General features: G+C 30.2%; 1 protein-coding gene and 1 pseudogene across 1 annotated transcript in view; one reads left to right on the top strand and one right to left on the bottom strand.

The window, feature by feature from the left end:
• VWDE (von Willebrand factor D and EGF domains) overlaps nucleotides 1–17,949 on the bottom strand; it is a 63,934-nt gene that overhangs the window by 45,622 nt on the left and 363 nt on the right. Inside the window, 7 exon segments of the mRNA XM_015589403.1 lie at nucleotides 518–607; nucleotides 1,154–1,401; nucleotides 4,155–4,220; nucleotides 6,462–6,693; nucleotides 9,355–9,488; nucleotides 9,491–9,533; nucleotides 16,704–16,717. Of these exon segments, the coding sequence (XP_015444889.1) occupies nucleotides 518–607; nucleotides 1,154–1,401; nucleotides 4,155–4,220; nucleotides 6,462–6,693; nucleotides 9,355–9,488; nucleotides 9,491–9,533; nucleotides 16,704–16,717 (827 nt within the window).
• LOC112479936 lies at nucleotides 12,275–12,393 on the top strand (annotated as a pseudogene).

The following is a 17,949-nucleotide window of genomic DNA, read 5'->3' on the forward strand; positions in this document are numbered from 1 at the left end:
TACTCTGGATTTCTTGTCATCTCTGCTCATCTGCTGAAATAGCTCATCAGTTCTTAGACCTCAGCCCTACCCACAGTGACCACGGGTATTGTCTTGTTTAATTAGCTCAATCTTTGCAATTCATAAAGTCCAGATTTCTGGGCCAATTCTACTTTAGTCAGAGGCTCTAGTACTTGACCTGCTACCTGTCTTTCAAAATGCTTGATAACTAAATATTGGTACTCTAATTGTTACTTGCATTATGGAATAAATTATGTGAATAGAACTTGTGCTTTATTCTAATTTGAGCTATTTCTGAAAAAAAAACTGCAAGTGTATTTTAACTTTAGTTCATTAACAGGGGCCCTCAAATTTTGTTATATATTAGAATTATTTAGGTTATTTTTCAAAAATACAGACTCTTTGGTCCCAACACTCAGTCTGTGATGAGGTCTTGGAACCAGCATCCACAAATCACAGTATAGAAAACACAGTTCCAGAGGAGTCATCTTTCTGATCCATCCCCACTGCTATATACCTTAATGCTTGCAAAAATTTCTTGGCTTTTGATGGCTAATCTTTGTACATGTAGTTTCTCCAAGAAAAAGATGAAAACAGTACAGAATATGTATAAATATAGTTAACAAATAATCATTTAGCAATAAAATTATGGAGGAAATATGTATGTTATTATATGTAAGTACTTAGTTTTAATTTTTAGTAGATAGCACATGAGATAACAAAAATAAATAATTTTAAAACTTGCTTAAAAATGAGAAAAAATCCATCTTTATAAAATATTAATTATTCAATCCTCAACAAAATTAAGTGTTGTGGACTTTGTCTTGAAGATGTATTCAAAAAGAATGTGATATCATCATCGAAAAAATGAAAATGTTTTTCCTAGACTGAAAGTATATCATTTTAAAACCCAAAAGAGACATAAAATTACAAGACTTCACTGATAATAATCAACAAATTGTGAGAAGCAGATACTCATAGTCAAGATTAATGACTCGTCCAGTTATCAATGTAGTTGACACAATTGCCAAGGAAAAAAAAGAAAAAGAAAAACACAGTGCTTTATGTTATGGGGACAAAAACTACTTTTAGAAAATGATTTAAAAATTCATTTTTAACAATGCATTCATGAAAAAAAAAACAAAAAAATGTACCTATCTCCAAGTCTGAGATTTATGCCATCCATTTCTGAAAAAGAGAATGCCTGAACTGTGGTCCCCTGCTTCAACTCCTCTTTGATTTCTTGAGAAGAAAGCCTAGACCAAGCTATGAGAAATCCCACTGAATTGTTTGTAGGGGAAACATCAAAAGCACACCTAAAGAAAATCCTGGACTCAATTGGCTCCATCACAACCTCTGGTCTTCCTGGAAGTGGTGGTGGCAATGAAGCAGACAGCTGATCTGGTGGGAGAAAATGCATAATTTGTAGTTGGGCATCTTAAGAGATAGTACTGGTTTATGGAAAAAGCTCACGAAGACTGTAACTCAGGGAATTTTAATAGATTTAGAAAAATAATTATTCTCTAACTATCAGCAAAGTAGTACATTCTTCTATTGACCCACAATCACATAAAAATTGACAGCAGATAAATTTATCAGCTTATCAAGCTTGTATCGGTGCATGTTGAATACATCTATCCTTGAAAAGCCTAGCTCTTGAACACAAACATAATTTACCTTCTTTTAAGCTACTACCTTTTCTAAAAGATACAACAAATAAAATTCAGGTTTTCTACTCCATAATTTCTTGTTATAAAGAAAAAGTCACTATAATGTAAAATCAAATGACAACTATTTTACTCTCATAATTTACTCTTATAACTCAACTCATTACTCTTGCTTTCTTGAAAAAGCTATTTCATAAAGGAGTGATTATGCTGTATTAGTGAAATATACCCAGTGTTAAACAATAGTCTTATTCTTTTCATTTTTTCTGAGATTAAAAATGTTTAAAGATCCTTCTAGGAACTCAGAGAGATTTTATCTCTGGGCAATTGCAAGATTAAACCTGGGAATCTCGAATGTTTCCAAATGAGTTTTTAATTAGTTTTGTTCTGATTTAAAGAAGAGAAAAATATCTGAGTGACAAATTTTATAAGTAGGAGTTTTATAATGTCCTAAAATTTCTACTATATATGTGTGGTAATTTTATGATAATCACAATATTAATTTTTTAGTCTTTTAATGTAGATTTTGGAAAATTCTGAGAAACAACCTAAACGTGGGGGGAAAAATCTTATGCACTTTCAAATATTTGTAAATGTTATTTCATTGGATATCAGATTACAAAATCCTAATAAACATTTTTCAAATTAATCTAAATAATAAATATTTTGTCAAACATTTTAAACATTGGGCCAAATCACCACCATATTTAGATTTGAAGAAAATAATAGACACTTTTGAGTATGTATTGATTTTTAAAAATTATGTATATGAGTAAAAATTCCTTCTTAAAGTAGAAAAAAGTCAAATTTATTTTTAAACAGAATAACTATGGAAATAATTTTTAAGGATAAAAGATGAAAACTTAAAAGTAAATAATTCATGAAAATTAAAATTTTTGAATCAATATTTTAAATAGCATGAACTAGGTGAGCTGATCATTGCTCACAACAATGTAGATCAGAGACAATTTATTAAAAGATACTTCAAGTTTGCAAGAATGACAAATTGTTTCTGCTTAAAAGCACAATTATTATGGGTTTGTCAATTCTAATATTAGCATATGCTGAATATGTTAATATATTCTCTATTTTATTATGAAGCTTTATCAGTTAAATTGGACTCAATATTTTCATTCAAATGTTACTTATCCAAATTGTGTATGATTTTGTATAGCAATTTTTTCAGTTAATTGCATAAATATTCTGAATAACATAACAAGTTAGCTTAAATGTATTGCTTAGGGAGAAAAGTGATTTTACTGTAATACATGTATATGATAAATATAATCCAAACATATTATGCAATATAACCAAATATTTATACTTCATGGTTAATGTTACTATTGTTAGGGATTTTTTTATTTTCTTAAAAACAAATCACAGGGTCTAATTAAACTGACACTTTCAGATAAAATAAAAGCTTGTTTAAAAAATGCTAGAAAAGGGGACTGGAAAATGGTTACAACTGAAATAAGGCATAGAAAAGCAACTCAAAGTATTTATTTTGAGGATTATTATAAAATTATACTTTTTAAGACAAAACATTAATTTTTAAGGCTGGTATCTGAATATCATATGATCTATCCTGATTTGCTTTATGTCAGTAGGGTTTATTTTACCATAAAAACTGTCAACAATCCCTCATTCATTTAGAATATCTCATTGGCTAACAGGCCCCAGGAAAAGGCTGTTTCAATAAATAATTTAGATTTCTGCCCATCTTTTAAGTAGACATCATAAATTTTATTAGACAATCTATTTAGAGTGATCTGTTAAGGAATATTACAATAGGGGAATTTCTTAATATTTGAAATAACTTTAAAAACTTTATTTTAAAAAATACAGATTGAAAAGAAAAAAATGTGACCACAATTTACACTTTTGGCGTTTATCTTTTAAGACTTATTTGGTACAAATGCGATCATTCCTGAAAGACAAAAATGAGATTGTGGTACATAATCTGATTTCTTAGCTACCATATACCATGAATATCTACTAATGTTAAAGAATGTATTATTGCATTTTAATATTTCTTATAGAACATTTTATCTTTATAGATATTGATTCAACCAGCAGTTTTTGGTTATTTGTAATTTTTTTCATATTGTTAGAAAAATGCTGTCATAAATCTTGTATTCACATGCTTCTTTAAATATTTCTCTAAGCTAAATTTTTGGAAATGGAATTGCAAGGAAAAAATACATGTGGATTTTTAAAATTATTGAGATAAATTGCCAAATTTTCTTATAAAAAGATTCAATAAATATACACACACGTCTGTAGGGTTAACATGCCCAACTCTCTGTATCTTTGTCAACTCCATTGCTATTTTTTAAAAGCATGATAAAGTGATATTTTTGATATCCACTAGGCTGGGGCATTATCAAATATTAGCATAATCCTATCTAAACTAAGGCACAGAACATAAAAACCTTTTGACATTATTAGTTTATAAATACATTGTTAAGAATAAAAATTGATACTTACGAACACAGTCATCTCCAATTTCAATTTTGTCAGGGCCACATGGGTATAATTTTGCATCAGATATAGCTGCAAAGGTTAAGGATAAATTGTATTTATTCAATTGAGCATAAAGATTTCTATATATCTCTATGTCTGTCTATTGGTCGATTGATCTATTGATCAATCTATCTGAGATGACAATCTATGTGAGAACTTAAATATGGTAAAAGAGAGAAACAATTTTGAATAGTCAAACTTTGAAACTGAGTGGATAGTAGTGACATTAACAAAACAGGAAATTTTTTTTGAGTTTTAAAATCGTAGTAAAAATGCAAATTTTTAAATATTGAGTTAAAATTCAGTGTAAACATTTCTGTTGAGGTGATTATTTGTATTTTATGGTATTCTCTGATGTGAAAGTTTTGTTTTTATTTTTTAATAGTTGTCAATGTTTCTTAAATGAATATAGGTAAATTGTTTTTTTCCATTAAAACACCTACAGAACTTTCCACAAATATTTGGAAATATTGTTTGAAATTTTACAAAAATTAGCTATTTTTTCAATGGCAAGAGCACTGAGAAATACCAAAAAGACATTTTTCATAATTCTCATCTTGGCCACCCAATGAAGCTGATCCATTTCTCTGGATTTTCTCTTTGCCAATGATACTCTATTAACTGATCTGTTGTTGAATGTCCTTACTAAATATACTGCTTTCAGCTACATTTAGCTGGACAGAAGACTTCTCAATGCACAGAAAATAAAATGCAGAGTTCCCTAAACATCAGGCCCTGCTGCTCATCTTAATCCTTGTCTTGTTATGTTCTCCCTTACTCTGTGAGATCTACCATCTCTGTCCTGCTTTCACTCTTGTGAGAACACCATACTCTTAGCCTTAAGGCCTTTCATAAGCTGTTGTTGCTGTCTGGGGTGTTTTTGCCCTCGATCTTTATCTGACCAAGGACTGTTTACCCTCAAACTCGCAATGTCAATCTCTTGTTCTCAGAAGAGGCTTTCTCTGGTGACACCTCATTATAAATTTTATCCTTTATTCACCTCCAGTATTTTCATCTACAGTAATATAATCTTTTCATTCACACTATTAATTGCAGTTTATAATTGCTTCTATATTTCTTGCCACTGTTTAGCTGTACCTATGTTGTTTGAGATTTTCTAGTTTGGAGAGTCTAACGACCTCAGGATGGAAATATTTATAAGTGTTACTCATATAATAATTATTATTTGCAGTGTTTGCCTAGTTTAATAACACTGGTCCATAACAGTATTTCTCAGGATTTTCAGTCTTCTGTATATATAAATGAGCCCAGATAATCTACAAGAGGGGGGTTTGTTTTTTTCCAATAACCTAGTCACATATTAGCACACTCCACCTCCCTAAAACAAATAAATACCTCATTTATCAGCTTTATTCATGTCTAAGCAGTCCAAGTAAAAAAAAAAATCACCATTATGTAGTTCTATTTTGAGCTCCTTGCATCTGAAGATTTAGTTCACTAGTTCTATTGAACACTGCCATTAAATATGTGCTTGTTGAGTCTCTACCTTGTTCAGAACAGGAGGTCCTGATGCCCTAGTAAAAAGGGAGTCTGTATGTTTCAAAGAGTTAAGTCATAATTGAGTACAGAGAAAAAGAAACAAAAAAGTTTGAGATTAGTTATTTATTGCGATATCCATGATGGTATGTTATGGAACTCTCATCAAAACTAAGAAATTGACCTTAATACTCAAATAAATTGAAGACTCTATTCAGATTTTACCAATTTTCCACTAAAGTTCTTTTCTGTTCCAGTATCCAATCCAGGATATCATCACAGTGCTTCCTTAGTCTTTTCCAATATGTGACAGTTTCTCAATCTTTTATGGTTTTCCATGATTTTGACACTTTTGAAGAATACTATTCAGGTATTTCATAGACTGTTTCTTAATTTGGATTTTTATGAATTTGTCTGAGTTTAGACTGGCTTTATAGCTTTTGAGGAAGAATACCACTAAGGAAAAGTGCCCTTGTTATTGTAGATTATCAGTAGATAAATGACATCAATATACATTATTACTGGTGATGTTAACCTTCGATACTTTCACATCAACAAATATTTTTGAGGACTTTAAGATCTTGGCAAAGAATCCTAAAGAAATCTTGCCAATTTAAATCATAAATTTAGCTTTACCCTAGCTATAATAGTAAACCAAATCTCTTACTGATACTTACATTAGCTAAATACAAACTATCCAGAGAATCACACAAATACACCAACACACATAGTTCTATGATTAGCTGTTCATGTGTATTACTTACGTTTTCTTACCTTCTGCACAATGCCCCATACATCCCTGAGTAGATTGTAGTAAGTATACAAAAAATTGTCCACAGTTTCTTACAGACACTGGGATTTGAAAAAGACAGCAGTCTTCTGTAATGCTAAGCAAAACCTGCCATGCGGCACAAGCTGTCAGTTGCTTGATCGCCCCAAGTGAAGGCAGTGTTTCTGAACCTCTCAGAGACAGCCATATGGGGGCTTGTGTTCTGCAGTGGTTCATCTTTTGCATCAGAAAGAAAAGTTAAAAATCCAATTATTTTCGTACATGGTAAATAATCAATTTTGCATTTTCTTCTAAATAATCTTTAAAATATTAAATTATTAATCATTTAAAAAAATTCATTAACTTGTACCTGTGTTATAAAAGAAAAAGTAACTATGGAATAGTAAATTTAAGGGTAGATTTTTCATAATTAATATAATCTTATTCAATTTAAATACTTTTTCCCATTTGTTACATTTGTATTGTGAACAGGAGAAATTCAGTATTAGATAACAAACTGAAATAGCTGATACATTCTAAGACAAATCAATCTGAAGTCATTTTAACATATAATATAAAGATAAACTGATCCTGGAGATTTCTTGAAAAATTGCTGAAAATAGTATACGTAAGAAGTTAATATAAAGTTCAGGAGGCATCAAAAAATCAGGAGAGAAGGAAACAATTGTTCAAAATCTAGAGAAAATACTAGGTTGGCAATTTGGGAGTAATGAAGTTAAAGCCTCACTTAAGGCCAATTATCCAAATCATTTCCAGATGGACAATAGAAAAGTAACCCAGAAAAATAAGAAGAGACTATATACGATTTAAGAAGGATCGAGACACTTACTAAATGAATAACCTGGGGCAAGGCACTCAACGTTTTTTACTTTTTTATTAGGTGGATTGTAGTTTCCACCTCATAGTGCTGTAGTGAAGTATAAATAAAAGAACTTATACAACTTCTACATGGCAATGACTCAATCATTGTAAACCAGATTATAATTATGAATATTATATTAATATCAATTATAATAAATAATATGATATATAATTATATATGTTATATAATTACATTATATGATATATAATTACATAATGTTGCTATTATATAATAATGGTTAATATTAAACTTAATATTTTCATGCTTATAAGCAAAGAAAATAAAAAAAGATAGTTATGATTAAATAATAATTTAAAAATAAGACAAATAAAAGTTAAATAAGAAGAAAACAAATAGCATTATACTTAATATATTACATTATATATTTATTGTCACATTATTATATTTTTTATTTCATTTTAGCCAGTAATAATATCCATTTAATAATTCTAAGATCACAAATAGAAAAAATAGACAGACATATAGTTCAAAGAACACATGAAAATAGTCAATATTAGAAGAGGTATTTTTATTCATTGCTACTGGACTTTTTTTAGCATTATATTTTTAAGAAACAACTTAACTGTGTGTATTAAAATTCTCAAAAAGACATGAACCTTCACTAATTTTACTTATAAAAATTAATATTACCAAATACACTAAAATATAACAATGACTTATATGCATATTTGCTAATTGCAGAATTACTTATAGTAAAAGCTTGAATGCGCACACATATGGTAGGATTTAAATAAATATGGTATATACATATGACAAAATATTATTTTCAAACAGATATCAAAAAAAATTTTTAATAGAAAAATGTTAATGCTATAACTATAACTGAAGAAAACATGTTATGCAAGTGAACATATAGCATGAATCTTACAAAACAATATAAATAAGAGGGCACAATAGCAAAATGTTAATGGTAGTGTGAGTGTATGGGTGGATTATGAATGAATGTTATGCTATTACCTGTTCTTTTCTAAGTTTTCTATAATGCACATGAATTACTTTAAACATTATAAATAGAAATTTATTTATACATATTTTGTATTATCTTGTGGACTAAAAGAAAAATTCTATCAATTCTCCAGCTGAATGGTAAAAGCTTCGTTTCAAGAGGGCATGATAGAATGGGAACAGGGAATACTTCTCCAGGGAGAACAAAATAACCATGTATTATCTGACCCCTAGGAAAAGAGCCAGGGAAAAAAGCCAGTTTACCACTTTACCTTTACATTTTTATGAGGTTCTAGAACCAAATATAGTTAATTTAGCCTAAATAAATAAATAAATAAACCCCACAAATGTTTAAGGACATAGTGAATGACTTCTAATTTTCTCAAATTTTACTTTTAAACTCTGATTTTTTAAAAGTTTATTACAAAAGAAATGTCATAAGAGTGATAAGCAAATAAACCACAAAGAGAAAAAAAGAGAGCTACCATGTCACAACTTAAAAATTAAACACTTAAAATTAGGATATTTTTCTTGAGTTTTTTTTTAGTTACATATTTAAAAGGGAACATAATTTCTGCTTCTACATAATCCTCAAAATGTGGGTAACAATAAGGAAAACGAGACTTCTATTTATGACTGGCAAAAACTGAAGCAGGTTTTCAGGTTACTTGTGGTTAAGTACATGAGCCCTGGAGAATGACAGCTGTGATAAAAACTTGGGATGGTTGACCTGCTAGCTGGGTGACTCTAGATATGTTTCCTGCACTGTATGTTGGAAGTAAATGATGAAAGACTGGATTTTAGAGTTGTAAAAATTATATAAGATACTATATGTAAAAGCGCTTGGTGGACTGCATGAGCATAACATTAACTATTACTATTATTATTATATAATACATGAGAATACTCCTTTAGATTAATTTAATCTTGATAACAATATCAAAATAATATTTCAGTGTGGGAAATAAATTGGTTGTAACAAGTCTCAATCTTTATATGAAAAAATACATAAGAAAAAAGTACATGTAGTTCTTAGTGAGTTGAAATACCTCGACACATTTGGTTGGCATCTCAGCAGGTCTGTCAAAGATGAGAAATTGATATCATCCAGGAGCTAGGGAATGGTCATATATCAGGTCTTGAATGGCTGACTGCTGGAGGTACAATGAGTCGAAATGGATATTCGATAAGGGCTCTGAAGTAACTGGTGTCCCCCAGGAGAGCACTCCTGAGGTAGGATGAAAAGATAGGTGTCTTTATATATGCACTTTCTTTGTTCAGATAGTTTAGTACTCAATTAAAATTGATTTCCAAAACAAATAAATCACATCCACCCACAATGGCACATAAAGACCACCTGAAATGTCAGTGTCTCTTAGTAAGTCAAAGATGACTTAGCTTGCACTGTTCATAAATACAGTAAACCAATCAATAAACTCTTTAGAATGTATTTTTGAGGTGCCTAAGCTTCGAGAACTTTATTTTCATTTAATTTGGACAAAGCAATATTACTGATTGACACTGAGTTAGGATGTGTTTATTCCTACCATCCGAAGTTGCAGGCCCTACAAAGATTCCTCTTGAGAATGGTCTTCCAGATTTGAATGCCATATTGATCCTCTATGACCTACTTTCCTCTACAGTAGCCACATGTCCCGCTATAATCCCAACTCTTCCAAGTCCTAGAGTACAACACACTAAACCGATATCTTAATTCCAATCTAATTTTTGTAAAATACCCTCCTAATGAAGTTCCCTGCATTCTTTAGTACAGGAAAGAATATAAAGTTTTTAAATACAACTTTTTTTTTAAGGTAAAGTATTGAAATCCATTTTTATTAGTAAGCACAGGAAAAGGAGTGGGGAGGAGGAGAATAGTTTGGAAGGAGAACCAAAAGAAGACCAGAGAGAAGGAGAGAGTTCTGTAGTTTTTTTAGGGAAACCACTTTCTGAGCAGCAGTTGGCCTAGAAGATACTTTCTCTGTCAAATCCATAGAGGCAGAACATAAAGCTCCTTTTCCTAGCATAAAGGAGGCAGTGAAAACAAAATGATCTTAGAAATACAGCTCTTGTTTGAGGCTCCTGACTCACAAAACAAGAAACACAAGGCAGTGTCCTTATTCGAATACCACAGTATCTTGTTGACGCAGTAGATAAACAATCTCTAAATATTATATTTGTTGAAAAAAAACACTAATAATAAGATAATATCTATAAAATAGAAATGTGAAATAAAAAATTCTATCATTACTAAAGTACCTCACTGTGGAAAAAAATTTAACTGAAAAAAATTAAAATATTTATTACATAATTTTAGGTTAAAAAAGTGTTTATAAACCAAAATCAATTTCTGAACTTAATAAGGAGCACAAAAAAAAACTAGAGATATTAATTTGTAAGCCTTTTTCACAAGTGTAGCTTATAAAATTGTCATCATTTCTTTAGCTTTTTATTTTATTGCTTGTAATTATAGCAATTAAACTGTACAAAAGACATTGTTTTGCAAGATAAAAGATCTCCCTAAAGAACTTTTTTAGTAAAATATTTTAAAAAGGCCCTTCTTCCTTTTATCTCTTGGTCCACCAGATTTAAATTTCCCAAGAAGAATTTATCCTAAAAGTCTCAATCTATCAACAATAAATATTTTGTGTGTGGATAGAAATCAGGGATGTGCTATCATTTCATCTAATTTTTAGGTAACTCAAAGATCTTGTCAATATCAGAACATTGTACCTCGCTAGAAAATAAGCAAAATATTTTTTAAAAGATTACTAGCGAGGTTTACATGAATTATCGAAATGTTGTTGTTTTTTTTAATCTCTTCTTTGAATAGAATTTTATATCAGGGAAAAAAGTTAATAACTTCTTCTTTATTCTGTGCAGTATTTCTCCTTCCTAAGTGCTTCTATAGTTCTCACATGTCTTCTGATTTTGCTGTTTCGAAGAATTATTTTCTAATCCAAAGCTACAGATATAACAAATGTAGTAATCACAGTGTGACATCAATAATACTACAGAAGTGCATAATATTTAAACAGGAATTTTTATTTATTTTTATTTAATGTTTATTTTAGAGGAAAATTCTTAATTCATATACTTAATAATAGCTCATATTTTATATTAGTTATGTCATAATTCCTCCTTCCTCAAATTTGTCTCTTAAAATGTTCATAGTCTATGGAGAAAAATTTAAAAATTTTACTAGTATAAATAAGGCACACTCTTAAAAACCTCATTATAATCTTAATTCTAAAATGTATGCTATAGGTAACTAAATGAGAATTATAAGGATGGTTTGGGCTTCCATTTGAAAATTTAAGGGTTTGGCTCCTCGAGTAGTTAAAAGAATAGGTTTATAGGCCTATCTCACCTGTCAGTCAATTTCATAGTATGAATAGTGTGCAGAGCTCTCTAGCAAACTCCTAATCTAACTTTCCCTCAAAATAAAAGTATATGTAAAATATACATTAAAATTTACATTTCTATTTGTTCTGCTTCCCAAGAAACCTTAAAGCAGCTAAGTAATATATAATAGAGTCTGCAATACTTGGATTTTAAATACTTTGAGAGAATGTGTCAAGTTATGAATATAATAGATACGTAATGGAAAACAATATACAAATGGTTTTCTAGTTTTGTTTGTAGATATTAGGTAGTTTGTATTAGATTGCTTTCTGGTTTAATGCAATGGCCAAGACTAACATTCTTTAAGAGTCATAAATGGTTAACAAACAAATGTGTTAAACTAAATAAATCATTGTAATTTTAAGAGATAAATATGCTTAACACCTGAATATAGGAACTTTATATCTGAGTTTGTAATGATAAAACCTTTGGTATATTGCTCTATGGGAATTTCAAATACTTGTGAATTTTAAAAATCTTACAACTTCTCCAAAGATGTAGGAAAAAGAAAAACCACCTTTGAGTTCCAAATTCAAGGATAAATAAGTAATTAATAATTAAGCTTTCTACAGCCATGCCACCCTGCACAAGCCCAATCCTGTCTGATCTCAGAAGCTAAGCAGGGTTGCACCTGGTTAGTACTTGGATGGGAGACCACCTAGGAAGAGTAGGTGCTGTAGGCATAAAAAATAAAAAATAAGGGATTATGAGCTGACAAGCTGACAAGGTCCTTGCAATCTATGAGGTCAATCAAGAGTTGTCTCGCCTAAAAAAAAAAGAAAATTAAAAATTAAACTTCTGACATTTAAAACAGAATTATGTGTTCTGCAACAATACAAAAGGCTGAAAAGCAAGGTCACATAGAAAGTGATTGGTTGGTTAAATCTCTTTACTTTGCCCTCTTTTATGTATCAAGAGTCACAAACTGAATTCCTTTTGAAGAGAATACAAATTAATTGAATGTAAAATGGAAGAAAAATAAAATATGCAAACAGCAATCACAAGAAAATGGGATTGGCTATACTAATAACAGACAAAAAAATTGTAAGACAAAAACTATTACTGGAGATAAGAAGAGATTTTATAATAATAAAGGTTTCAATCCATTAGGAAGATATTAAATTATAAACATCTATGCACTTAATAACAAAGCATCAAAATATATCAAGCAAAATTTGACAGAAGCAAAGGCAAATTCATATTTCAGCAGTAATAGTTGGGGACGTCAATACTCTACTTTCAGTATGAAAAGGAAATAGAGCTAGAACAACACTTTAAACCACTGTAAACTAACAGATATCTACAGAGCACTTCTCCCAACAACAGCGGGATATAAATGCTTTTAAAGTGTACTTGGAGCATTCTTCAGGATAAACAATACACTGGATCATAGGACAAACCTCGATAAATTTAAAAAGATAGAAATCATACAAAGTATATTTTCTGACCACAATGGAATGAAATTATAAATCAACAGCAGAAAGAAATTTAAGAAATTCACAAATATGTGGAAATTAAACAACCTAATAACGAAGAAAAAAAAAAAAAAAGAAATGAGACTATACTTTGAGAAGAATTAAAATAAAGGTAAAACACCAAAATTTATGGCATACTGCTAAAGTAGTGCATAAAGATATATATGCCTATATTAAAAAAGAAAAAGGTCTCAGTATAATAAACCTTGTACCATAAGACACTGGAAAAAGAAGAATATACTATACCTAAAAGCAGCAGCAGAATAGAAATTTTAAAGATTATAGATGAAATTAATGAAATTGAGAATAGAAACACAATAGAGAAAATCAATGAAACAAAAAGCTGGTTCCTTGAAAAAAAAAAAGTCAACAAAATGGTTATACCTCTGACTATAAGATTTACTAAGGAAAAAAGAGAGAAGACTCACTAGAGTCAGAAATGAAATAGGGGACACCATTATAGATCTTATTAAGAAATACAATTATAGTTATATGCCAATATCTTAAAAGAGATTAAAAAATTCTTTAAAAAGACACAAACTATAAAACTGACTCAAGAAAAACAATCTAAATAGATTTATATCACATAAAAAGATCAAATCAGTAACAAAACAAAACAAAACAAACAACACCCAAACAGACAAGATCAGGTTTAGATGGCATCTAAGCTGCATTCTACCAAACATATAAAGAATAATACTAATTCTTTATAAACACTTCCAAGAACATAGAAAAGAAGAGGAAAAACTTCCAGATTTATTCTGAGCTCAGTATTACCTTGATACCAAAGCCAGAAAAAGATATCACAAGAAAAAAAGACTACAGGCCAATCTATCTTTTGAATATAGACACAAAAGTCTTCAGCAAAATACTAGCAAACCAAATCTAGAAATAAAGCTGAAGAATTATGAACCAAGACCCAGTAGGATTTATCTCATTCATGCAAGGTTGGTTTAACATCCCAAAATGAATTAATGTGATATACTGCATTAATAAAATAAAATAAAATAATCCACATGTGCTTCTCAATACACAAGAAAAAAATCACTTGAAACATCCTTTTTAAGATAAGAAATACTCAACAAACCAGGAATAGAAGAGAACTTCTTCAATCCGATAAGAGGAATCTGTAAAAGAAGCTGCATCATACTTGATGAAGAAATACTAGATGCTCTCACATAAGATCAGGAATGAGAGACAAGGATGTTCACGCTCACTTCTATTTAACATTGTACTGCAGATTCTAACCAGGACAACTAGACAAGATAAATAAATAAAAGCTATACAGATTGGAAAAGAAGTAAAATTATCTTTATTTACAGGTGACATAATTTTTTTATGTGTAAAATATTAAGGAATCCACTAAAAAAACAATAAAATATTAGAACTAATAAACAGATTTAGCAAGATTTCAGGATATAAAATCGGGATACAAAATTTAGTTCGATTCTTTTTTTAACTTGTATACCATACAATTCACCATTTCTAAGTATAGAAGTTAGTGGTTTTTAGCATATTTATAATGTTGAACAACCAACACCACAATCAATTTAAGACATTTTCATCACCACTCAGTAGCACCTGTGTGATTAGCAGTCACTTCATATTTCCCTCTGCCTCCACCACTGGCAACCACTGATCTTTCTGTCTCTATGGATTTGCCTAGTCTAGATGTTTGGTCTAAATGGAATCATATAGTATGTGGCATTTTGTATCTGGTTTTACCACATTTTCAAGGTTTATCCATGTTGTAGTACTTAGTCCTTATGGTCAAATCGTAGTCTAGTGGATATGCCAGAGTTTGCTTATCCATTCATCATTTGATGAGCATTTGTGTTGTTTTTATAATTTGGCTACTATGAATAATGCTGCAATGGACTTTCATGTACACATTTTTGTTTGAACATATGTTATCTCATTCACCAGGGGTGGTAGAGGTAGCCCATTTGATCTAGAGCCATCTTGCATGGGTTAAAGTCCTGCTCTGCCAGTAATAATGTGTGACTTGGGCAAATGGCCTACAATATATGAGACTCAGTTTCCTCACTTGTAAAATAAGGGTAATAATAGTATTTATCTTGTGGGATTATTGTGAGAATTAAATGATTTAATATATATAATGCATTTTAAAGTGCTTAAAATAATATCCTGCACATAGTGCTTTATATATTTGTTATCTTAAAATAATCTTGCAAAATTATTACCTTTCCTATTTCACAGATGAAGAAACTGGGAGCTGCCCGAGGTTTTTGAGTCTTAGGGTTATATTCTTATGCATATGGAATGAATAGGCTAAAAATAAAATTAAGAGAACAATTACATTTACAATAACTTCAAGAGAGCAAAATACTTAGAATAAATTCACAAAATTAGCCCAAAACATATACTCTGAATATAACAAACATTGTTGAAAGAAATTCAAGATCTAAGTAAATGGAACTATATCCATGTTCATGGATAGGAAGACTTAATGTTAAGATGGTAATACTTCCCAGATTGACATGCAAATTCATCACAATCCTCACCAGATTATCATCTGACTCTTTTGTAGAAAATGACAAGCTAATTCTAAAATTTGCATGGAATTTTAAGGGACCCAGAATAGCTAAACCAATCTTGAAAAAGAAGAAAATTAGAGAACTTATTTTTTCCATTTCAAAATTTACTACAAAGCAGCTGTAATCAAGACAGTGTATTCTAGCTTAAGAATGGACACAGATTGATGAATAAAATTGAGAGTCCAGAAATGGTTTTTCAACTGATTTTTGACATAGGTGCCAAGACCATTTATGGGAAAAGGACAGTCCATTCAGCAAATGATGCTAGGGAAACTGGATATCAACACATAAAAATAAATGAAGTTGGACCCTTACATTATATATAAAAATTTACTCAAAATGGATGTAAGGTCAAAATATAAGAGCTAAAACTATAAAACTCTTAGAAAAAATACTGGGATAAATTTTCATAATTTTAAATTTGGCAAGATTTCAGGATATGACAACAAACATTAGCAACAAAATAAAAAGTAAATTGGACTTCATCAAAATTAAAAACTTCTGAGCTTCAAAGAACATTATCTAGAAAGTGAGAAGAAACCCCACGTAATGGGAGAAAATAACTGCAAATCACATACCCGATAAGAGAAGTATATGTAGAATACACAAATAACTCATGTAACTCAAAAACAAAAAGGCCAACAACCCAATTCAAAAATTGTTAAAGGATCTGAGTAGATATTTCTCCAAAGAAGATATACATATATTTGATAAAAAAACATGAAAAAAACCTTGACATCATTAGCCACCAGGCAAATGCAATCAATCCACAATGAGATGTCACTGCATACCGACTAGGATGGCTAGAATCAAAATCTCAAATAATAAATGTTGACGTGGATGTGGATAAATTGCAACAGTCATATACTACTGGAGTATAAAGCATTACAGCCACTGTGGAAGATATTCTAGCTGTTCCTCAAATATTTAAACAGTTAACTCTATGATCCAGTAACTTACTCCTAAGTATATGCCTAAGAGAAATGAAAACAAGTTCATAAAAAAACTGTACCCAGCTGTTTAGACCAGCATTATTTATAATAGCCAAAAGGTGGAAACAACCCAAATGTTCATCAACTGATGAATGTAAATACAAAACATGGTATATACTAACAATGGGAGATTATTCCATCATGAAATGAGAAGTACTAATACATGCTACACTATGGATGAACCTTGAAAACATTATGCTAAGTGAAGTTAGTCACAAAAGAAAATCTATTACATGATTTCATTTATATAAAATATCCAGAATAGGCAAATCTATAGAGTAGAAAGTAGATTAGTGATTAGAAGTTATGAACTTTACCATGATATGAGTTTAGAACCTGGTAAGGGTTAATATTCACCTGCCGTAGGGAGAGTACAAGACTATCATATAGAGGTAGGAAGGGCTCATGTGATTTATAGTAAACATTGAAGCAAAGCCCTTTATAAATATTGGTTATTTTTTCTTGGAATAATTTAATTGTAATAAATGTGTATTTAATGTTATCACATGTACTTTTAACAGTTCTTTGTGAAGATCTAGTAAATCTTTAAGTAAACCAAAGAAGGCACAGACTAATGAAACCTGTTAAGGTATATCATTTCAGGAAATGATAAATTAGTTTTCAATCTTTTAAGTTTACCTTAAAATACGGTAAGTTTACCTTAGTAATAGATTGAATCAGCAGGATGATAAAATAAAATTATAACATAAGCAGTTATAAATGTTGCACATATATTTTTTCAAGCTGCAGGTAGTGGTACACAGATCAGATTTATTTCCGAAAAATATAGGAAACTTACAGTATAAGAACGAATCATCTTTCATTTAATGTTCTCTCATGTATGAACACAAAAACAATCAGAAAGAGCTAATGAATGTTATTTTATTCTAACTTCATTGTATTTTAAACTTTTTTTGTCGTGGATTAAAGAAGTGGGAGGGGCGCTGTTCTCTCCATAGAGATCTCTTTTGTAGTAGGAAAATGAATTCTAACGGATATACCAAAAAAAAAAAAATCACAAAACTTAACATTGATTTATTGTAAGAAAAAAATGTTCATCAATCATTTCTGGCAGTAGGGTGGGAATGGGGTAGAAACCGTGCAGTTCAGAACTGAAGTCTTAGAGTAATTCGGCTCCACTGCGGCTAGGATACCTGACATATCCAGCAAAAGTTCTTATGGTAAATTACATGGACCTTAAGGAGCAGGATTAT

The sequence above is a fragment of the Pteropus alecto genome, unplaced genomic scaffold (genome assembly GCF_000325575.1).
Source record: "Pteropus alecto unplaced genomic scaffold, ASM32557v1 scaffold21, whole genome shotgun sequence".
Taxonomy (NCBI): domain Eukaryota; kingdom Metazoa; phylum Chordata; class Mammalia; order Chiroptera; family Pteropodidae; genus Pteropus; species Pteropus alecto.